General features: G+C 42.5%; 2 protein-coding genes across 2 annotated transcripts; both read right to left on the bottom strand.

The window, feature by feature from the left end:
* Positions 1 to 615: 615 nt before the first annotated feature.
* On the bottom strand, positions 616 to 10,452 carry si:ch211-261d7.6 (zinc finger protein 208). Its single transcript, XM_062992272.1, has 3 exons — positions 10,088 to 10,452; positions 8,578 to 8,580; positions 616 to 4,570 (listed from the first exon to the last, which is right to left on the bottom strand). The coding sequence occupies exons 1-3, from the start codon at positions 10,450 to 10,452 to the stop codon at positions 616 to 618; spliced, it is 4,323 nt and encodes a 1,440-aa protein (XP_062848342.1).
* Positions 10,453 to 12,037: 1,585 nt separating this feature from the next.
* On the bottom strand, positions 12,038 to 21,141 carry zgc:66448 (uncharacterized protein LOC327401 homolog). Its single transcript, XM_062991644.1, has 4 exons — positions 20,093 to 21,141; positions 14,933 to 17,887; positions 13,096 to 13,277; positions 12,038 to 12,052 (listed from the first exon to the last, which is right to left on the bottom strand). The coding sequence occupies exons 2-4, from the start codon at positions 17,778 to 17,780 to the stop codon at positions 12,038 to 12,040; spliced, it is 3,045 nt and encodes a 1,014-aa protein (XP_062847714.1). The 5' UTR covers positions 17,781 to 17,887; positions 20,093 to 21,141.
* Positions 21,142 to 24,390: the final 3,249 nt, after the last annotated feature.

The following is a 24,390-nucleotide window of genomic DNA, read 5'->3' as shown; positions in this document are numbered from 1 at the left end:
AATAGAGTGGACAGTGAGTGGACACAGTATTTAAAAACTCCAGCAGCATCTGATCCACTCATACCAGCACAACACACACTAACACACCACCACCATGTCATTGTCACTGCAGTGCTGAGAATGATCCACCACCCAAATAATACCTACTCTGCAGTGGTCCTGTGGGGGGTCCTGACCATTGAAGAACAGGGTGAAAGGTGGCTAACAAAGCATGCAGAGAAATAGATGGACTACAGTCAGTAATTGTAGAACTACAAAGTGCTTCTATATGGTAAGTGGAGCTGATTTTTAATGTTATGGCTGATTGGTGTATGTTCAAAAATAATGGGTATTATGTACACTGAACTCCTAAAGGCGGTAATATTATATTTTACTTCTATTCAAGCCAATTGTATTTTACCTTAGTTGTGATGAAATGAAAATAACACACTAATAAACAGTAAATTTAAGGTGTACCATGATGGCCCCAGCTTATGTTAAACTTTAACATTGATAACTAATGTGCCAAGAGCAACAAACGTCCACAAGTTCAAAAATACATAATCATTCAATCATTTTCTATAAGTTCATTGGTAATTGGGATTCATTAACATTAACCAAGTTCTCTTAAAATTTTTACAACACTCCCCGTGCATGATCGATGTAATGCTGATGCAAGTCTGATTCCTGACTGAAAGAGACACCACACTCGATACAAGCCAGATCCTCTGTGTCTGCAGAAGAAGCAGGCACAGGAGCGACTTCTAACTGTTTATCGCCCAAACACTTCTGGTGGTGATCGATGAGATCTTTGATCTCAACAAAAGTCTTCGGACAAAGAGAGCAACCGTAAGATTTGTCACTTTTATGCAAGGTCTGGTGCTCCTCAAGCGCCTGTGCAGACAAACACATTTTGCCGCACTGCTGGCATTTTAGTTTATTGTCTGTGGCTAATGGTGCTTTCGCTTGCGGCACCAAGCTTGCGCGGTAACGAAGTTCATTCGGGAGACGCCGCCGTACTTCGTCGTGCCAAACGAGATGCTGCCGTAGCTGAGCTTCGGTCCAGTAGCTACGGCAGCAGAGTGAACAAGAGTGCGGACGATTCTTTGCCGCCTCCTTATGGGCATCAAGTTGCTCTTCACTTGAAAATGCTTTGCCACAGCGATCACATTTAAAGATGCACTTTGTAGGGGATGGAAGCTCCTCCACCGTTTGTGGTTTTTGAGCCTTATTATTTGCAGGGCATGAGCGTCTATGGTGCTGAAGGGATGCGAGAGAGTTATAGCGCTTGTCACATGCCGAGCAAGGAAAGGGTTTTAGGCCACCATTTGCACTTGCTGGTGGCCTTCCTCTGCCTCTCTTGTGCATCTCCAATTTGTTTAAATGAAGTTCATTAGAATTTAGGACGTTCTTTACATTGGGCTCGTCTCTGCCAGCTGTTTCGGTCTCAACTGTGTTTGGACTTGTGGGTTCAGTAAGCTGATCAGCCACTCTTCTACTAAGAGGAGACTCCTGTTCTGTAGCGCCAGCAATTTCCGATGGCTCGGAATGATAAAGGGAAAAATGGGACCCCAGAAGTGAAGCGCTAGAGAAAGACTTGTCGCAGGCTGAACAGATTAATTTATCCTTTGGTGAAATACTCTTAACTTCGATTGTTTTTGTTGTAGGTTCTGCATCAGGCTTGTTCTCAAGGGGTGGATGATTTTTCTGGTGTCTGCGGAGAACACATAGATAGAAGAATCCCTTTCCGCATAAGTTACATAAAAAAGGTCCATTGTCTTCTACGCTCTTCTTAAAAATTCTACTGCTTTTTAATAGAAATCTGGCCAATTTTTTGTCCTTGTGCCATCGCCTGTGTGTACCGAGAGCTGAATTTGTGGTAAACTTCCTGCCACATTCTGGACAGTAAAACTGACCGTCACCTGGTTTGTCTTTGAGTTCTGTGACAGGTTCACCTACCACTTCAGGTTGTGCGTCTTTGGAGTTGGTCGCTTGGTGGGAATTAAGGGGTTCAACAGCCGAAAAGCTTTTGCCACTTAAATCAGACGAAACATCATAGACAGACTTAATCGGCCGCATTTCAACATCTGTATTTCCTTGGGGTGCGTCATGATCCTCGTGAGTCCTCATGAGCGGCCGTTCTGTGGTATTCTTCTCTAGTTTCGGGCAGTGCTTCTGATGAATCTGTAATGCCGACTCAGAAGTGAATATAACTAGACAGGCCTGGCACTGAGGTCCACGAGCAGACTTCTGTTTTGCGAGGCCGGTTTCATAGCCGTGGCTTTTCATATGGAACTGAAGTGCCATTGCACGAGAAAAAAGTTTGCCACAGTGAGGACAACTATATGAATTCGTTTTTAAATCTTCTAGCTGATTGTTGAAGGACTTTGCGGGAGCTGTAGCTTTGTGACTAAGCTGATGTTTAAGAAGGCAGGCTACAACTCGGTACGATTTATCACAAACCTCGCATTTATACAACGTTCTTGAAGAGATGTTGTAATGGCCTCTGCGTGTGCGCGGCATTCCTTTCTTCCGAGCTTTGGACTTGTGTTTCACTGGTCCATTTTCAGATTGTGTAGAACTCTTTGAAGTAGCGTCTGCACACTGTGGGTGATACTGTTTATGATGAATAAAGGCTCCTACAGACCAGAATCCTTTCCCGCATTTTTTACAGTGATGAACTTTGGGGCCTAAAAGTGTTTTACTTGGATCAAAATGCTCCATCTTTTTATCTTCTCCAGAACCGTATTTCTTGCCTGTGCAAAATCTCTGATGGTTTTGAAGAGTAGTGGGGTTTGAATAGCTTTTGTCACACTGCAGGCATTCGTAGGGTTTTTTCACATTGTGAAGCTGCTGGTGAGAACGCAGAGCAGAGAGACGAGAGAATTGCATTCCACATTCTTCACATTGGAAGCTGTTCTTCTGCAGATTTTCAAGCTGATACGTGATGGACTTGTAAGGTTTACGGTCTTCATGTTTTCCAAGATGGAAATAATAATCGCTCTTGCTAAAGCTTTCATGCCCACAAATCTTACAGGTCAGTGTAACCTTTCTGCTGGGATTCAGAATGCGAACTTTTCTCCCGAAACCAGTTCTCTTTCCAAATGTTCCTTTATGCCACAGCATGTGACAGCGCAGGGAAACTTCCTTAGCGAATGTGCGTTTACAAACTGGGCACACATGTTTTATGGAGTTTTGAGGATGACTCTGGTCCATTTCTGTTTCCACCATTCCTTCCTTTAACCCATTGTAGTCTATCTCTACAATTCTTACATCCAAGTCCGAGTGTGCTGGCTGAGACGACCTGGCATCTTGGCTCAAGTCTTTTTCTGCTTGGTCTGATTCACACTCCAATTCAAGTTCAGCATTTTGATTCCTCTCAGATGCTGCTTCAATGACGAATTTAGGTTTTGTGCCTGCTGTATCACAGGAAAACTTTTTCCTCGAACGATACCTTCTCACGGTGCTTCTAGAATCCGATGAAGCACTACTATCGGAAGAACTGTCCTGGTCCCACTGATCTGACCTGACTGATTGGCCGGTGGAGGCTGCTTTGGAGCCGCCATGCAAAATCTCCTTAAAAACATCAATATGACAGAGCCGATGTGATTGCAAAGCAGAGGCCCGTGAAAACCGACAGCCACATTCCTGACATTCAAAGGACTTCTTTTGGAGCTGATGGACTTGGTGGAGAAAACTCTTGGCAGGTATCTCTTGACTGTGAGCTGATTTCTGGTGCTTACTGCATGATGTTTGGGAGGTGAAACATTTCCCACAATGCTTACATTTAAACTCCTTTCCATTCCTTTTATGCCATCGGTCATGACATGCTAGAGCATGAGCGCTGTCAAATCTCTTCCCACATTCTGTGCAATCGAACAAAGGCTTGGGTTGCATGTTGGCCGGGTTGGCTGAACAGAATCTTTGGTGTGAAGCAACGCCACCCATGGTACGGAAAAATTTGCCACACATGCACTCAAATGGCTTTTTCTGGGGCTCCTCTGCTTGTTCAGAAAGTGGGACAGCTGTGTCTTCAATTTTAACGGTAACATCAACTGTGGAAGGTTTGTCAGCTTTACTGTTTTTTGACTTAACAAGCTTTACCTCATGGCAATGCCGATGGGCATCGAGCGCGGAGGCACGAGAGTAACATCGACCACAGGTGGGGCACTGAAAAGACTTTTTCTTTAAATCGGCCAGATCATGAAAAACAGACTTTGAAGCTTGCTTGTGTGAACGCTGATGGTTAAGCAAATGGCCAATCCATCCATATGTCTTACCACAGTCACTGCACTCAAAAATCTTCTGCTTTGCAGGGCTCTCACCAGAATCTACAACCCGCTTCTGATTATTGCCTTCATTGCGATGCTTAAGCTGGTGGTTAGAAAACCCTCTCGAGCTGGAAAATTCACGACCACATATTGCACAGCAAAACATTTTGCGATCTCCATCTGTAGAGACGAGCAGATTATCCCACTGCGAATCTGTGTCCAGACAGACAATGGGGCCATCATGAGTGTTTTTCTGACGATGATCCACATAACACTTTTTATTCTTAATGGCCTTTTTGCTTTCTTCATGAGGAAATGGCCTCTCATCTGCAAATAGAAAGAAGAATAATAGGAGGTTATGATGCTTCCTGCAAAAGATAAATTAATAAATAAATAAAAGAATGAATCCAAAACCATAATAAAACATTCAAACAGAAACTGCTTTATTTAAATACCTACAGTGTATCACAAAAGTGAGTACACCCCTCACATTTCTGCAGATATTTCAGTATATCTTTTCATGGGACAACACTGACAAAATGACACTTTGACACAATGAAAAGTAGTCTGTGTGCAGCTTATATAACAGTGTAAATTTATTCTTCCCTTAAAATAACTCAATATACAGCCATTAATGTCTAAACCACCGGCAACAAAAGTGAGTACACCCCTAAGAGACTACACCCCTAAATGTCCAAATTGAGCACTGCTTGTCATTTTCCCTCCAAAATGTCATGTGATTTGTTAGTGTTACTAGGTCTCAGGTGTGCATAGGGAGCAGGTGTGTTCAATTTAGTAGTACAGCTCTCACACTCTCTCATACTGGTCACTGAAAGTTCCAACATGGCACCTCATGGCAAAGAACTCTCTGAGGATCTTAAAAGACAAATTGTTGCGCTACATGAAGATGGCCAAGGCTACAAGAAGATTGCCAACACCCTGAAACTGAGCTGCAGCACAGTGGCCAAGATCATCCAGCGTTTTAAAAGAGCAGGTTCCACTCAGAACAGACCTCGCGTTGGTCGTCCAAAGAAGCTGAGTGCACGTGCTCAGCGTCACATCCAACTGCTGTCTTTGAAAGATAGGCGCAGGAGTGCTGTCAGCATTGCTGCAGAGATTGAAAAGGTGGGGGGTCAGCCTGTCAGTGCTCAGACCATACGCCGCACACTACATCAAATTAGTCTGCATGGCTGTCACCCCAGAAGGAAGCCTCTTCTGAAGTCTCTACACAAGGAAGCCCGCAAACAGTTTGCTGAAGACATGTCAACAAAGGACATGGATTACTGGAACCATGTCCTATGGTCTGATGAGACCAAGATTAATTTGTTTGGTTCAGATGTTCTCAAGCATGTGTGGCGGCAATCAGGTGAGGAGTACAAAGATAAGTGTGTCATGCCTACAATCAAGCATGGTGGTGGGAATGCCATGGTCTGGGGCTGCATGAGTGCAGCAGGTGTTGGGGAGTTACATTTCATTGAGGGACACATGAACTCCAATATGTACTGTGAAATACTGAAGCAGAGCATGATCCCCTCCCTCCGGAAACTGGGTCGCAGGGCAGTGTTCCAGCATGATAATGACCCCAAACACACCTCTAAGACGACCACTGCTTTATTGAAGAGGCTGAGGGTAAAGGTCATGGACTGGCCAAGCATGTCTCCAGACCTAAACCCAATAGAACATCTTTGGGGCATCCTCAAGCGGAAGGTGGAGGAGCGCAAAGTCTTGAATATCCGCCAGCTCCGTGATGTCGTCATGGAGGAGTGGAAAAGCATTCCAGTGGCAACCTGTGAAGCTCTGGTAAACTCCATGCCCAGGAGAGTTAAGGCAGTTCTGGGAAATAATGGTGGCCACACAAAATATTGACACTTCAGGAACTTTCACTAAGGGGTGTACTCACTTTTGTTGCCGGTGGTTTAGACATTAATGGCTGTATATTGAGTTATTTTGAGGGAAGAATAAATTTACACTGTTATATAAGCTGCACACAGACTACTTTTCATTGTGTCAGAGTGTCATTTTGTCAGTGTTGTCCCATAAAAAGATATACTTAAATATCTGCAGAAATGTCAGGGGTGTACTCACTTTTGTGATACACTGTATATAGCATAAAAGTTAAGTTGTTTTAGCCACACTCATTGCTAACGTGTATACAATTGGTTCTGGGACTGGGTTGAGTTTCAAGTTATTTGTTCCCATAAGGATGTATGGGAAACCTGTTAATGTGTTCCATGGTCCCGTGGAACTGCATATATTTTAGGCTATGTAAAATATTGGGGTTGTTTTTGACACTTATACACTAAAAATAACACAAATATAATAGTTTTAAAAAATATATAAAAAATACAATTGAAAAACAGTTAATTACAATAAAACCTTCACTTTAGCTTTACTTCTTTATTGTTACCTTATGCTTCTTAATCGTGGCAATGCTTGATCTCGGAAAATTGTATTCCGTTCAGTAAAGGCGCATTTACATGGGTAGTGAAAAAATGACTACCATTTTACGGTGGCACATATAAAGCTTTCTTGTGTTGTTGACTACGGCCTTTTTGCATCACCAACATTTGCGCTGCCTCCTGTCGCCAGATATTGCCAAATCTAACTAAAAATGAATGACAGTTGGTAGCTTTGTTGCGTCTCTGCTGGTGTGACTGCAAGGTTACTGGACCTTGCTCTGTGCACAGAAGCAGTCATGCTTGAACAGAAGAGGACCAAACTGTTGGCATAATTTATTAGGATTTTAACATCATGTTTTACACACTTTGGTTACATTCATGACAGAAACAGTAGTTATTCAATACACAAGATCCATCAGTTCACGTCTTTAATGTCAAACACAGCAATGGACAATTTTGTATTTTCAATTCACCTCACTTGGATGTCTTTGGACTGTGGGAGAAAAACGAAGCCCCCGGAGGAAACCCACGCAGACATGGGGAGAACATGCAAACTCCACACAGAAAGGACCCGGACCACCCACCTGGGGATCGAACCCAGGACCTTCTTTCTGTGAGGCGACAGTGCTACCCACCAAGCCACCGTACCGCCCTAAACTGTTGCCATAAAGTTAAAAGCATGGGATTGTATTGAGATTTAAATTTTATATACAGTGTATCACAAAAGTGAGTACACCCCTCACATTTCTGCAAATATTTCATTATATCTTTGCATGGGACAACACCATAGACATGAAACTTGGATATAACTTAGAGTAGTCAGTGTACAGCTTGTATAGCAGTGTAGATTTACTGTCTTCTGAAAATAACTCAACACACAGCCATTAATGTCTAAATAGCTGGCAACATAAGTGAGTACACCCCACAGTGAACATGTCCAAATTGTGCCCAAATGTGTCGTTGTCCCTCCCTGGTGTCATGTGTCAAGGTCCCAGGTGTAAATGGGGAGCAGGGCTGTTAAATTTGGTGTTTTGGGTACAATTCTCTCATACTGGCCACTGGATATTCAACATGGCACCTCATGGCAAAGAACTCTCTGAGGATGTGAGAAATAGAATTGTTGCTCTCCACAAAGATGGCCTGGGCTATAAGAAGATTGCTAACACCCTGAAACTGAGCTACAGCATGGTGGCCAAGGTCATACAGCGGTTTTCCAGGACAGGTTCCACTCGGAACAGGCTTCGCCAGGGTCGACCAAAGAAGTTGAGTCCACGTGTTCGGCGTCATATCCAGAGGTTGGCTTTAAAAAATAGACACGAGTGCTGCCAGCATTGCTGCAGAGGTTGAAGACGTGGGAGGTCAGCCTGTCAGTGCTCAGACCATACGCCGCACACTGCATCAACTCGGTCTGCATGGTCGTCATCCCAGAAGGAAGCTGACGCACAAGAAAGCCCGCAAACAGTTTGCTGAAGACAAGCAGTCCAAGAACATGGATTACTGGAATGCTCTGTGGTCTGACGAGACCAAGATAAACTTGTTTGGCTCAGATGGTGTCCAGCATGTGTGGCGGCACCCTAGTGAGAAGTACCAAGACAACTGTATCTTGCCTACAGTCAAGCATGGTGGTGGTAGCATCATGGTCTTGGGCTGCATGAGTGTTGCCGGCACTGGGGAGCTGAAGTTCATTGAGGGAAACATGAATTCCAACATGTACTGTGACATTCTGAAACAGAGCATGATCCCCTTCCCTTCGAAAACTGGGCCTCATGGCAGTTTTCCAACAGGATAACGACCCCAAACACAACCTCCAAGATGACAACTGCCTTGCTGAGGAAGCTGAAGGTAAAGGTGATGGACTAAACCCAATTGAGCACCTGTGGCGCATCCTCAAGTGGAAGGTGGAGGAGTTCAAGGTGTCTAACATCCACCAGCTCCGTGATGTCATCATGGAGGAGTGGAAGAGGATTCCAGTAGCAACCTGTGCAGCTCTGGTGAATTCCATGCCCAGGAGGGTTAAGGCAGTGCTGGATAATAATGGTGGTCACACAAAATATTGACACTTTGGGCACAATTTGGACATGTTCACTGTGGGGTGTACTCACTTATGTTGCCAGCCATTTAGACATTAATGGCTGTGTGTTGAGTTATTTTCAGAAGACAGTAAATCTACACTGCTATACAAGTTGTACACTGACTACTCTAAGTTATATCCAAGTTTCATGTCTATAGTGTTGTCCCATGAAAAGATATAATAAAATATTTGCAGAAATGTGAGGGGTGTACTCACTTTTGTGATACACTGTACCTGTTAGCAACAGGTGTGATCAAAACACCTAGACTTGTTGATTAGAACGAGTGTCCGAGAACCTCCTTGTTTCTACACTCAATGTCCATTTCTTCAGCCGCACTTACCACATAGAAGCACTTTATAGTTCTACAATTACTGACTGTAGTCCATCTGTTTCTTTACATACTTTTTTATCCTGCTTTCACCCTGTCCTTCAACGGTCAGGACCCCCACAGGACCACCACAGAGCAATTATTATTTAGATGTTGGATCATTCTCAGCAATGCAGTGACACTGACATGGTGGTGGTGTGTTAGTGTGTGTTGTGCTGGTATGAGTGGATCAGACACAGCAGCGCTGCTGGAGTTTTTAAATACCATGTCCACTCACTGTCCACTCTATTAGACACTCCTTGCTAGTTGGTCCACCTTGTAGATGTAAAGTCAGAGACGATCGCTCATCTATTGCTGCTGTTTGAGTTGGTCATCTTTGAGATCTTCATCAGTGGTCACAGGACGCTGCCCACGGGGCACGGGTGGCTGGATATTTTTGGTTGGTGGACTATTCTCAGTCCAGCAGTGACAGTGAGGTGTTTAAAACCTCCAGCAGCGCTGCTGTGTCTGATCCACTCATACCAGCACAACACACACTAACACACCACCACCATGTCAGTGTCACTGCAGTGCTGAGAATGATCCACCACCTAAATAATACCTGCTCTGTGGTGGCCCTGACCATTGAAGAACAGCATGAAAGGGGGCTAACAAAGCATGCAGAGAAACAGATGGACTACAGACAGTAATTGTAGAACAACAAAGTGCTTCTATATGCTGTGGAGCTGATACAATGGACAGTGAGTGTAGAAACAAGGAGGTGGTTTTAATGTTATGGCTGATCGGTGTATGCTGGTGCAGTATAGTTTACTACATATACCACAATGCTATGCGAATCATGTGATCACACTGGGCTACATACCAGTCGTTTACTACTGTCCTTTTTATTTACAACCGCTCATTATGAGTTTTCTAAATGTATAAATGTATGTGTGCGTTTAAATGCAGAACGCTAGAAGTGTACCAGTGTTAGCAAGGTGTTGCTAACAACATTACAGCTATAGGTAACCATCTAAACAAACCATTCTAGCCTTAAACTTACCATCAGTGCTGTCATCTCTGCCGCTTACATCCGAGCTCCTGTCGGTCTCTCCTGAATCCTCCTCCTCGCCTTTATCCACATGCACAGTCACATATTCATTCTCCTCAATCGGCTCTTCTTTGATTTGAATCGGTGATAATAAAGAGCATACTGCAGCCGCCTGCGCATGCTCCCGGGCCTCTGGTGCACAAGCACTGCTGCTCGAACCCTCTCCCTCATCACCATTCTCTTTAGTTAATACCTTATCCCCGCTGTTTGATTCTGCTCTACACTCGGGTACCGGATCAGTGCAGTGTTCCGGTGAAAGATTTTCAACGCATATTTGCACGCTGCCCTCCTGAAAGGAGTAAACAGCAGCCATGTTTTTCAGGCCTTTCTCTACCTCACGGAAGCGCAGAGCACATTTCGCGGGAAAGAACTATTATCACAGACGGAATGAGAAGCGGTGGGCCAAGAACTTCAGCCAACGGGTTGTTCTTATTCCACCCGTAGTTGGACTGGCTCCGCCTCTGACGCTAGCTTTGGTTAGCGGTTAGCCACGGAGCTAACATTGAGACTAGAGGCTGAAAATGAATGCGGTAGAACACGATGTTAAGCTACAGTCTCAGCCATCCCAAGTTGCAAAAACTCATTTCAGGGAGGTACCCCCGGACCCGGACCCGGACCTCGACCCCGACCCCCCAAGCCCAAAAAAAAAAAAAGCACACACCAAAGGATATGGGTGATAACAGAACTTTTAGGAGCTGCTAACTGAGCTAACTGTTCGCTTCACAAACACATTAATGTGTACTACATAGTGCACTAGGTAGTGTGAAAGATAATAGCTTTATGTTCCCTACATAGTGCACTAGATTGTATATTAGAAAAAAAATTATGTTCCATACTTAGTGCACTAGATAGTGTACTAGATAATAGACTTATGTTTCTCACATAATGCTTTAGGTAGCGTATTAGTTAACGGATTTAGGTTCCCTACATAGTGCACTAGATAGTATTTTAAATATGAATTTATGTTCCCTAAGTAGTGCACTAGATAGTATTTTAGATATGAATTTATGTTCCCTACGTAGTGCACTAGATAGTGAATTAGACAATTGGTTTATGTTCCCTACACAGTGCACTAGATTGTATATCAGATCACGGATTTATGTTCCCAACATAGTGCACTAGATAGTGTATTAGATAACGCATTCATGTTCACTACATAGTGCACTAGAAAGTATAACTAGATGATGATTTGTGTTCCTTACATAGTGCACTAGATAGTGTATTACATAATTAATTATGTTCCCTACATAGTGCACTAAATTGTATATCAGATAACGGATTTATGTTCCCTACTTATTGCACTAGACAGTATATTAGACAATTGATTTATGTTCCCTACACAGTGCACTAGATTGTATATCAGATAACGGATTTAACACGCGATCGGGAAAAAAAGTCTGTCGCTTGCGTGTGTGTGTGTGTGTGCGCTCTTGGCCGCTTGTTCTAGATTCCGGGAGATTTTATCTGACTTGCGGGCATCAGGGAGCCGCTATGTATATGCGGAAGACTCCCGGAACTTTCAGGAGACTTGGGATGTCTGCAGTCTCACTCATAAAAAGCTAGCTAAACAATAAACAGAATACAGTGGTACCTTGCAACTTAACATCCCCTAAACTCAAAGCCCTTCATCGAGAAATTTGTACCCTTAAGCTCAACGTTTCCCTTAAACTCAACATGTTCAGTTTGTTTTAAAAAAAAATATTTATTTAATTTCAAACTAACAATGAACATTTGCTTTGTTCAGCGCTCGGCTTGAGCGGTGCGGTAACACGTAATCAAAGTGTGCATATGACACAAATCTGCATTTGTGTGAAATAACCATCAAATTCACTCTGAAAGCGTCCACATGTATCTGTGTTTAGCTGGATTTCCCCCACTGTTTCCATTTTAAACTTGAGTTACAGCTCGCGGTTCTGAGAAATTGTAAGAATCAGCTTTTTATTTCAGTGTTTTTATATTATATTTGTGTCATTTTCAGTGTATAAGTGTCAAAAACAACCCCATTATTTTACATTAGTCTAAAATATATGCAAGTCCATGGGACCATGGAACACTAACAGATTTCCCATACATCCTTATGGAAAAAATACCTTGAAACTCAGCGCCAGTCCCAGAACCAATTGACGTTGAGTTTCAAGGTACCACTGTAGTATGAAAAATAGTCATTCCATTCACAGTAAAGCAAAACAAATATTAAACTACTTATTTTGTAATAATGCTTCCAGTAAATGTTGAAGCATAAACCTAATATGTTTATTAAATCTAATATAAAAAAAATAGACAACACAAATTTTACCAGTACTTTGCAAAGTTAATGGCCATTACAGCATTGAAGTTTCTGCAAAAACAAAAAAATGTGGTTTAATTTAGTTTCCTCAAAATTACAAAGCTTCCTCTAGGGGATTTACAATTCAACATAATCTTTAAAGTTTTTTGCTTTATATTTGAGTCATTGAGTCAAAAAGGATCTGTAAAATCAAGCACTCATGTTGAACAAACAGACAAAAAAGTTCAGTTTATTCCAAATAGTTTGAATGAGGTTAATGTCAGGACCATGTGCAAGAAGTTGCATAGTTCTAGTGGTGCTGCTTGTATGGTCTGTTAGTCAGAGAGCAGAGGTTTAATAGCTACAGTTTGCTGACTTATTTATTTAAGAATTAAAAGTTGTAAATATTGAATTTAATGTTCTAAGCAATACAATTAAAACATTTTAAAATTTTAGAATCCTCTTAATAAAATGGCAATGATGCCACTCACAAAAACACACGCTGGAATCAGAGCTGGGATCTTGAACACATCGTATCGAATCTCAGCTCTGCCTACCGTCTAAGGCTGAGCGGCCACATGAACAACGATTGGCCTGTTGTTCAGATTTGGGCGGGACTAAGCCGGATGGGGTCTCTCTCCCATGACTGGTGGCTGATTGATGGCACATGCAGAGATGAGAAAAGAGTGCTCTCAGAATGTGTCCTCGCCGTACACAACGCTGAGCTGCACTGCACTCGTCAAAGTGCAGGTGATAAAATGCATACGGCATGCTGCCCACGTGTCGGAGGGGGCGTGGGTTAGCTTCGTTCTCCTCAATCATAGCGGGGATTGGTGGAGAGGAAGCATGACGCAATCGGGCAATTGGATGCACTAAAAGGTAGAAAAAGGGGAGAAAATACATAAACAAAAATATATATAAAATAGCAATGATTATTTTTAGCTAAGGGATATTTTATTGGTTAACTGTTAAATCAATCACCAACAATTAGACTAATTGTTTGACTAATGCTGTCAGTTTTAATAGCAAATAGCTGAATTACGAGTGGTGCTAAAACTGCAAATGCAAAAACACACAATTGTTTAACACAATTTATAAGAATATTTGATTATTGCTAACCATTAAAAAGTAGCTAATGTTGACCCTAAAGTTGTCATGGCATATAGTCTGATATACAGTACTGGTTTGTATTATTCATTAATATTTTTTTATTTTTTGTTAGACAAAAAACTGTCAGGTGTCAGCTAACAGGTTTCTTTAAATGTGTGTTAAATGCTAAACAAGCTCTAGTTATTTTTACGTACCTTAAGCTAAAAGTGACGTGAGAATCTATGCTATACTACTGCCTCATGTGCTTAGTGTTTTTTCCCATAGTGGCCTAAAACCAGCTTTTAGGGTACTTTTTGAGCAAAATATTTCTACGACAATAGCAGACAGACAATCGTCAATTACAATAAAAGTTTATTCATTTTAAATCTACAAGAAACAGGTGGAAGTTGGGCAGATCATTCTGAATTATCTTACATCAAGGTCCTATTAATAATGTTTTTCTCATATGCAGTGTTTGATGTTTTAAAATACAAGGACAGGCCCCTAACAATCTTTATTAACAATAAATGCAAATCAGTGTTTCATAAATTTGACATGAAATTCTGTACAGCAGAGTAAATTAGAGAGAAGCTTATAAGAACGTTATAAATGACTACATAGCCCATTGTCTTATAATGTACCATAACAGGATAGGAATGTTTCAGTGGAGTAATATAAGCATTAAAAGGGAAAAACGTTTAGCATATTTTGAAGTATTACAAAACACATAAAACCTGAACAATATATTAACAGGATTACAATGTTTGTCAAGTGAAGTCTAACACGTGAAAACGGATACCAATTTCATTTCAGTCAAAACAATCAAGCAGTTAAAGAAGTTGCAAATATATTTTAAGTTACTTGTGGTCACTTCAGTACCACACCTCAAGCACTCAGATTACACAGGGCAACTGGGAAGTAAGGAAATGCATCAACAAGAATTTGGTCTACAAGAGAAATGCATTAACAATCAGAAACATTAAAGAAACAGAGAAATACCGACATAACAAGAGTTTTGGTTTACTTTAAATCTAAGCTCAGATCTCTCCCTGTGCATGTTTCATGTAGTGCATTTGTAACTCTAGATCTCCAGGTAAAGTGCATCCACAGACCATGCAACGGAAACGGTGTCCTACATGAGTTGAGGACAGTGTTTGCGGTCCAACTGGTCTCTCATTCATTATGCCGCACGGAGTGAAAAACACACTCTGAGGCGCTGCGCCTGGTAGTTGCCCAGCTATAGAATGAATGGGGTGAGTAGCAGACAAGGCAAGTGGAGATGCTAGAGAAAGTGGTGAGGAAATAAAAGGAGATGCCTGATTTAAAAGGATCTGGGAGCCTGAAACTAGAGGTGCTTGCTGCTGTGCCCCCGGCTGAACTGGTCCATTTAAAAGTGATTGGGAAACAACCTGAGTGGGTTGGAAACCAAACACTGTACCTCCATTGCTGTGAGTGAAAGAAGTAGCTCCAAATTGAACACTGACTGATCCCAGCTGGTTTGACTGAGCCTGATGAAACTGCTGTTGGAGAAGCTGTAAAGTAGTCATCTGATTTAGTTGCTCCGGCTGCATTTGCTGCACTGCCTGCTGAAGAAGCTGTATTTGCTGTGATGGTTGGAGGACCAGCTGCAATGGCTGTTGTGAAGCAGGATGCATAATCTGACGTGGGGGCTGTTGTCCCCCCTTTTCATTTATTGGTTTGTCTTGAATGTTTGAAGATTTGGACATGTCTAAAGGCATTACAACACTCAAAGGCTTATTGTTACGATTAAGAGAAGCACTATCAGGCTCTTCCCTCATTCTTATGGATGAACTGGCCAGACCAGTTGACTGCTGCTCTTGAGGCTGTTTATCTGTATTGTTATTGGGTTTGTCTGACTCAGCATCATCCTCATGCCCCTCTGCTTTGCTTGGTGACTTTGAAGTTGAACTTAACCTGGAAAGAGGCTGTTGTTGCCTTTCTTGCACCTGGTCACTCTTTGCTTTTGATGGGCTGGTTGGGGAAAACTGACTAGTTAAACCTGTGTCACCATTATCTTGTGAAAGCTTCTTGGGAGCTGTACCAGCTTGAGCTGACTGTGATACATCAGCCCAGCCAGGACTTTGCTGGTGAGATGGAAGCTTTGAAAGACCATCTGGTTTTGGCAAGATAAGTTTAAGATGTGTCCCTGCCTGCCAAGGCTGCTTGTTTGTTTGTCCTTCAGATAGCCACTTAGATTGTTGCTGTAACTGAGATGCTATTTGAATTTGCCATTGCTGCTGCAACTTAAGAGGCATGCTCTGAGCTTGTTCTGGATCGAAAGCAGAAGACTCCTGCTCCATCGGTTTTGGCCCCGTTCCCTGCAAAATCTGACTAGAAAAAGGGGTCTGTTGCAAGGCCGTTGAATCTTCCACACTTTCCCCCATCCTGGGCCAACTTTTCTTGCCTCTTCCAAGGCCACTAGGCCTCCCTCTTTGAGAACCAATGAATGAAGAGTATGACTGACTTGCTTGACGCTTTCTTGCATGGATTTTTTGGTGAACAAGCAGGCTGCTAAGCCAAGGGAATGACTTATGACACTCTTGGCAACGGTGAGGTCTTTCCCCAGTGTGAGTGTTCAGGTGGTCACGAAGCAAGTATGCTAGCCCAAAACTCTTGTTGCAGAGGTTGCATTTGTAAGGCTTTTCTCCAGAGTGGCAAAGCATGTGACGCTGCAATTGACTCTCATCACTGTAACCCTTACGGCACTGTGTGCACCGAAAAGGTTTTTGCTGATGCAGTCTCTGGTGAGTCTTCATGTTCTGAAGAAACGCAAAGTCCTTTCCACAGTCTGGGCACTTGTATGGCTTTTTGCCGGAATGGATAATTAAGTGCTGCTGCAAGTAGCTGCTGAATCTGAATGACTTTTTACAAACATGGCACTGGTAACCCCTGTTGTGGATACGCATGTGAAGCTCTAAAACGGATCGGTAATGAAAGCTTTTTCCACAGTCTTTGCATTTTAAAGGTTTCTTTTCTGACTGGTCTACCCAATCCCCCTCTGCTGAATTATTACCACTAGTTGCACTTGCTACACTGAGAGCTTCTCTTTTCTGAGGCGGAGTCTGAACTTGATGAGTCAATTCATGAGACTGTAAGGCTGATTCGTCTGGAAATTGGAGTTGGCAAATTGAGCAGGTGTAGACATTGGCACTTGTTTTGCCAAGATTTTGTTGGTTTTCATATTCTGCCTCATGTGATAACATGTGTGCTCTAAGGTCTGCAGCTCTGTAAAACAGTTGAGGACAAAGTGGGCAGTTACGCTTCTGCTCCAAGTCATTGCTTGTGTTCTCTTTACCAATCGTTTTAAAATCTGCACCATTGGGCATATCGTTACTCTTCCTACCAAATATGGAGCTTGGACGTTTTTTATGTTGCCGACAATGTGCACGCATGTTCTGCGCAAGCGCAAACCTTTTCCCGCATTCTGCACATCGGTATGGCTTCTGGCCAGTATGAAGGTACTGGTGCTGTTGCAAAAGGCTGCTGTATTTAAAACTTTTGCAGCATATTGTGCACTGGTGCGGCCTTTCTTCGGTGTGCTTCCGGCGATGGTCGTCCATAAGTGAGCGGTGTCTGAAGACCATACCACAGTCGGGGCATTCATAAGGTTTTAAGGCAGCATGGGAGCGCTGATGGATGTGCAAGGTCACGGCACATTGAAAACCCTTGTTGCACTCGAGGCATCTATAAGGACTGTCTAATGAATGGCTCTGCATGTGGGCATTGATGGACACTCTGTACTGGAACTCTTTGCGGCACAGCGGGCAGCGGTAAGGCTTCTCCAAGCTCACCTGGCAAGCGTGAAGCTTATATCGGATCAGTGAAGCAAATAGTTCACCGCAACTGTCACATGCGTAGCCCTTTTCCTCCCTGAGTTCTCTTTGATGAGAGCGTCTAGGAGAGACCGATGATGGTTCTGGCATGCCATTTCGTTTGTGTTCACTGCGATGCTTGATGAGGCTGCTGCGATGCTGAAATGTCAGGCCGCATTCTTTGCAGGTAAGAGAGGCTTGCTCCTCCTGATGCATGTGGAAGTGGCGATGAAGGTCATATGCCTCCCGCCGAGGGAAGGTCTTGCCACAGTCATGGCATTTCAGGCAACTTTTCTTTGGCTTCTTCACAGCATGAGTCTGACGACAATCCTCATCCTCTCCTCCTCCAGCATCTTTCATTTCCACTTCTTTTACAGGCTCACCATCTTCCTCTCCTAAAGTTTTCCCATCCTTCACCTCTTCCACTTCGTGAGATTCACCATCACACTCCATTTCCACACTCAAATCTGTCAATTCTTCCTCCTGTTCTTGTGTCTTTTTTGGTCCTATGGTAAAGCTGATGTCTTTGTCCCTCAGCTTTCTTTGAAAGGGTTCAGGACCTAGGCAATAATAAGATTAAGAGTAAAGTGTTATTTTTGTTTTTCATTAGGATTTAACACATTAACTGCTAAAACATGTCAAAATACCAGACAGATGCCTAAAATGCTTAATATTGGAAAATTATTTGGGCAGATAAGAATTACAGCTGCACCAAAAAGGCAATAGTACTAAACAAAAATAGTATTTAAAGGCCGCTCAGGTGGCACAGCGGTAAAATACACTAGCACACCAGAGCTGGGATTTTGAATACATCGTATCGAATCTCAGCTCTGCCATTCGGCTGGGCTGGGCAGCTATATGAACAACGTTTGGCTGTTGTTCATCCAGGTAGGAAGCAGGATATGGACCTCATAACTGATGCAATAATCAGGGTGTGGCTCTCCATGCACAAGGCTCACTGGCATGAGAAGTCGCCTCGTGCAGGTGAAAAGATGCAGTCAGGTACTGCTCACGTGTCGGAGGGGGTGTGTTTCACTTCGCTCTCCTCAATCAGGGGCGGGGGTTAGCACCAGTAGAGAGGACGTGTACCACAATATAGTAAAAATTGGATGCGCTAAAAATGGGGAGAAAAAGGGAGAAATGCATAAAATAGTTTTTGATGTGAATTTTAAACATTCTATTAGATTGATTTTAATTTGACACAACTGCCACAACAAAGCTATATTACAAAGAAATGTAGTGTAACACCACATTCAGCACCATTTACCCCCTTGCAAGCAAAACTTAACCAAAAGCAGAACTGCTTATCTGAACTGACCTATAAAGAACAGCGTTTTAAATTACAACACACCACAACAAAAATTGAGACAGTGCCATAATCAAGCAGCTACTAGCTAATATTTTATATAGTGGTCAACCAATGTGGTTTTTTTAAGCACTGATATGGATATTTAGAAAGCAGTGATACAAACAGCTGTTACAAAACTGGTATGTGATTGTACTTAGGAAATTGTAATTAAAAGGGGAAAATAATAAATATACTAAATATAATAATAAGCCACTCAGGTGGCACAGCGGTAAAAACACACGCTGGAACCAGAGCTGGGATCTTGAATACATCGTATCGAATCTCAGCTCTGCCTTGCCAGCTGAGGCTGAGCGGCCACATGAACAACATTTCAATATTCAATATTTCAATAAATGAAAATGAAAATGAAACAACGATTGGCCTGTTGTTCATATGGGCGGGACTAAGCCGGATAGGAGAGAAACTGGGAGAAATCCAGTAAAGTGCAGGAAAATAACATCTGTTTTATATGACTTGTTGATTGTGCAGTCAGGGATCCTGGTGTAATATCTTGCATAGTGAATCCTCTCTGTAATAGTTTTACTGTTTTATTATCAGCCCACCCCAAACATCCCACATTGCACTGTTGCTTAAACTTAAACACCTAAACACTTTATTCCACTAATTCTTCTGATTTGTATTTATTTATTAGGATTTTAATGTCATGTTTTACACTTTGGTTACATTCATGACAGGAACGGTAGTTACTCATTACACAAGATTCATCAGTTCACAAGTTTAATCTCAAACACAGTCATGGACAATTTAGTGTCTCCAATTCACCTCACTTGCATGTCTTTGGACTGTGGGAGGAAACGTAGCTCCCAGAGGAAACCCACACGGACACAGGGAGAACATGCCAACTCCACACAGAGAGGACTCAGACTGCCCCACCTGGAGATCAAACCCAGGACCTTCTTGCTGTGAGGCGACAGTGCTACCCACCGAGCCATCGTGCAATGTTAACTTTATTTTAATGTACGCAATCTACCTTATTTTAAATAATAAAAGGATCCACTTTTTAAAATGTCATTTCCGAAGAGGTTTAAGCTTTTAAATCTTCTTAAAATGTGCCACGGTATACCATACTACGAGTGCCTCAGTATTCCATTAAGCTGACCATCATGTACCTTTATAATAATCATTATCAGGTCAATGTGTCTCTTATTTATTGTTTTAAAACTATAGCTTAGCAATTCAGTCAGGCTGATGTGTAGTCATACAGACCTGGGATTGCAAAAAATTCTGCAAGATCAAAATGTACAGAATAATGTGACCTTAATTAATTTAATTGGAGCTGATTGACCTGAGTGCTGCCCAGTGTTTATGATGCTGAAAGACTTAACTGATGTAAGTGAATTATTACTGTCTAAATGCATATTGAGTTTTCAAGCTGTTGATTTTTTTACCCACTCACCATTATCTCTCTGCTTGAAATCAAACTCCTCCTCTGTGTCAGACCAGATGAGTCCAGGGTCATCATCCTGGATCCCATCTTTAGGCTTCAGAGAAGATGCAGTAGGTGTTACAGAATCAGACTGCGTGCTGGGTTTGAGATCTTTGCTGACTGTATGTTTTGCTGATGTAGACACATTGCTGGGTTTGAGATCTTTGACAAATGCAGCTTTTACATCCACAGATTTACTGACAGGTTTAGTATCTCCACTACACGCAGGTTGTACAGGACCAGATTCATTACTCGGTTTAGGATCGACGCTAAATGATTCAGTGGTCAGTGTGGAATCGACTCCCTGTTGAAGTTGGGATTTTCTTCCCTGTGAAAGTACTGGCTTTGATTCCTTGCTTGGTTTCGAATCTCCACTAATTTTACCATGTGTAGAACCGGACGCTGATTTCTGATCTACAGGAGCAGACGCTGTGACAGATTTGGGAGCTTGATTCAGTTTGGAGTGTATCGACACAGATTCATCGCTGGGTTTAGACTCTCTAGTCGGAACACGATGGACAGGATCGAGTGTTGTTGCGGATCTGACATCTCCACTTGGTTTAGGATGTTCACTCTGTACAAACCGGGTATGATCGGAGTCAGGGCAGGATTTGAGCACTCCGCTTGATGCAGACGGCACAGAATCGGATTTAGTGCAGAGTTGAATAGCTCCACTGGGCGAAGAGTCGGATTCAGCGGTGCGTTTAGGATCACTGGGTTCAAGTCCGGGTACATTGTTGGATATAGGCAATCTACTGGGTACAGAGCCTGATTCGGTACTGGGTTTAGGATTCCCAGTGTTGAGTTTAAGATCGGGTTTAATGTTCGGTTCAGGTACAGGCTGTACATAGCTTGGACGAGAAGATGAATTGCTAGGCTCCTTACCAGACTCTTTTCTTTCTTTTATTTCACCGCGGTCTTGACAGACTTCTTGAGCATAGTCAGCTAATCCATCTGCTGAAACACTGAGCTCTTCTTTTTTGCGTTTATCTTCTAATAAATGACCGTTATCACACTGATCTTCCAGCGGTTTGTCGGATTCTGGTTGTAAAGAAGCCATATTTCACTGAAATAATCCCCCCTTTTCCTCCTGCGATGTCATCTTCCTCGCCATATTCTGCTGGTGCCTACATAAACACTCATACCGCCTCCTGCTGTAGCGGGGTGTGCAGCTAACTTCGTTTTTTACACACACCACATAGACGCACCTTGTAGTTCTACAATTACTGACTGTAGTCCATCTGTTTCTCTACATACCTTTTTAGCCTGCTTTCACCCTGTTCTTCAACGGTCAGGACCCCCACAGGACCACCACAGAGCAGGTATTATTTAGGTGGTGGATCATTCTCAGTACTGCAGTGACACTGACATGGTGGTGGTGTGTTAGTGTGTGTTGTGCTGGAATGAGTGGATCAGACACAGCAGTGCTGCTGGAGTTTTTAAACACCGTGTCCACTCACTGTCTACTCTATTAGACACTCCTATCTAATTGGTCCACCTTGTAGATGTAAAGTTAGAGACGATCGCTCATCTACTGCTGCTGGTGGACTATTCTCAGTCCAGCAGTGACAATGAGGTGTTTAAAAACATCCATCAGTGCCACTGTCTGATCCACTCATACCAGCACAACACACACTAACACACCACGACTATGTCATTGTCACTGCAGTGCTGAGAATGATCCACCACCTAAATAATACCTGCTCTATGGTGGTCCTATGGGGGTCCTGAACATTGAAGAACAGGGTGAAAGCAGGCTAAAAAGGTATGTAGATAAATAGATGGACTACAGTCAGTAATTGTAGATAATTGGATAAGTGGAGCTGATAAAATGGACAATGAGTGTAGAAACAAGGAGGTGGTTTTAATGTTATAGCTGATCTGTGTACCTGGAATCCACTGTTTTAATTATTGCTCTGAAAGCTTCTTTCTCGACTGTCTATACAGGAATCATGCCTTGCAAATGTGGATTGTTACTGCGTTCGTAATGTCGTTGTTTGCAACAGCCGTGGCTCAACAAACTGTGCAGTATAAAGTGCTTTAGTCTGTTCTAAACTGCCGACACGGCTCATTACTTCGGCAAGTTCTTCCAGTGCATATTTGGTCTTCCTCTCTTGATCTTCCATCTGTTGTTATTTTTTCACTATATTGAGAAAACCTCTTTTATCTGTAAACACTGTAAGCTAACGCTACCTGGATAACTCGTGAGCTGTACCTGATCTGAACGGTGCTCCATAGCACTTTTAGCTGCAAACAATATTATATGATTTGCTGCCTATTGAACCCTACAGCTGTTGTATTAACTATGCTACGGTATGGTGGTATTTGAAAAATCCATACCCTTTTCATTCCATTCCTTATCCATAAGGAATCAAAACCGGTATACTGAATATACCGTCATACCGCCCAGCACTAATGTCAACCAAACCCATTATGAACAACAAACAAAATCACACAATGGACTGAACCTACAAAACAGCCACAACCAAGCAAACTTCAATAAAACCAAGACTACACACTTGCTGATTACCTGACTGACATCAATGACTACAGACTGACAAAGTACAGACTCTGTGATTAGTCTGACCATCGAAACGGGCTGAAGCAGACAGTGCTGGACACCGAGAACTTCCAGACTGTGTTCTCAGACCTCAGAGTTGTAGACAGAGCTGCACTTCATAACAGAATGCTCCAAATATAACTTAAAGCTGGGCTGGTTGTTAGGAGAGAAAAGGGAAGTAAGTTGAATAAAACTCTAATTAAACATTATAACACAAAAGTTCAATGCAGTGCAATATCAACTGCTCATGCTCTATTTCTTTATTATTTTTCATTTCTGTTTATGTTAGTAATATATATATATATATACCAATCAGTCATAACATTATTAGTATTAATAATAATATTAATATTAATAATTAATATTAATATTGTGTTGGTCCCCCTTTTGCTGCCAAAACAGTAGACCCCTGAAGGTGTGCTGTGGTATCTGGCACCAAGATGTTAGCAGCAGATCCTTTAACTCCTGTAAGTTGCGAGGTGGGGCCTCCATGGATCGTCCTTAACATTGAAGAACAGCATGAAAGGGGGCTAACAAAGCATGCAGAGAAACAGATGGACTACAGTCAGTAATTGTAGTACTACAAAGTTATTCTATATGGTAAGTGGAGCTGATAAAATGGACAGTGAGTGTAGAAACAAGGTGGTGGTTTTAATGTTATGGTCGGTGTATGTCCCACACACTAACAGGTGCCGTGATGAAGAGATAATCAGTGTTATTCACTTCACCTGTCAGTGCTCATAATGTTATGCCTGGTCGGGTGTACATACTTTACACATTTACATTGTTTATCTAGATTTTCTATCTATCTGTCTATTGTTTATTTGCACTGTTTTACTTTATATATTGGTTATTATTGTTTCTATCTGCTCCTGGTCCATAGTGTCCCTATGAAATGCAATAAAATCATTTGCAGAAATAGGTACTGTGTATATAATAATATACGTATACTGCACAATTTTGAAATTAATTACCTAAATTGCTGTATGTATAGTTTTTGATCCAGCAGATTTTGTTGTATTCTCAGAAACCAGGTGAGCTGAAATGCTTGTACTCATACAATGAAATAACAGACTGCACCTCTGTTAGAAGGACTGGTACCTTGCCTCTATCAGTGTGACCAAGGACAAGCTACTTTCAACAAAGTCCCCCCCCCCATTTTCTCCCCTAATCTAGTCGTGTCCAATTACCCTGAATGCGTCCTCTACACTGATTCGACCCTTCACCGCTGACTGAGGACGCCTCTCAACTGAATACACCCCCTCCGGCATGTACAGTCAGTAGACTGCATTTTTCACCCGACGAGTTGAGTTCATACACCGACGGGCACTGTGTACGGAGGGCCAAACCCCCATCAGCATTATTCCTCAGCCCTGTGCAGGCGCCATCAGTCAGCCAGCAGGGGCCGCAGTTGCACCAGTTATGAGGACCTATGATCCGACTTTTAACCCCTAACCCTGAACAACAGCCAATCGTTGTTCATGCTGCCACCCAGCCCAGTCGGAAGGCAGAGCTGAGATTCAATAAGATGTATTCGAAACCCCAACTCCGGTGCGCTAGCGTACTTTACCGCTGCGCCACCTGAGCGGCTACTTTCACCAAAGTTGAATTTGAATTACACTGCATACAGCCAACCTCAATGTACTGTGTTTGCTCTCGAAATGAGGACAGTAAATTAAGTTAGAAACTTCATGTATTATTTCTTAAA

This window comes from Trichomycterus rosablanca, chromosome 3 (assembly GCF_030014385.1).
Source record: "Trichomycterus rosablanca isolate fTriRos1 chromosome 3, fTriRos1.hap1, whole genome shotgun sequence".
NCBI classification, from domain to species: Eukaryota; Metazoa; Chordata; class Actinopteri; order Siluriformes; family Trichomycteridae; genus Trichomycterus; species Trichomycterus rosablanca.
The sequence above is the reverse complement of the archived record's forward strand: the minus strand, read 5'-3'. Positions and strand labels throughout refer to the sequence as shown.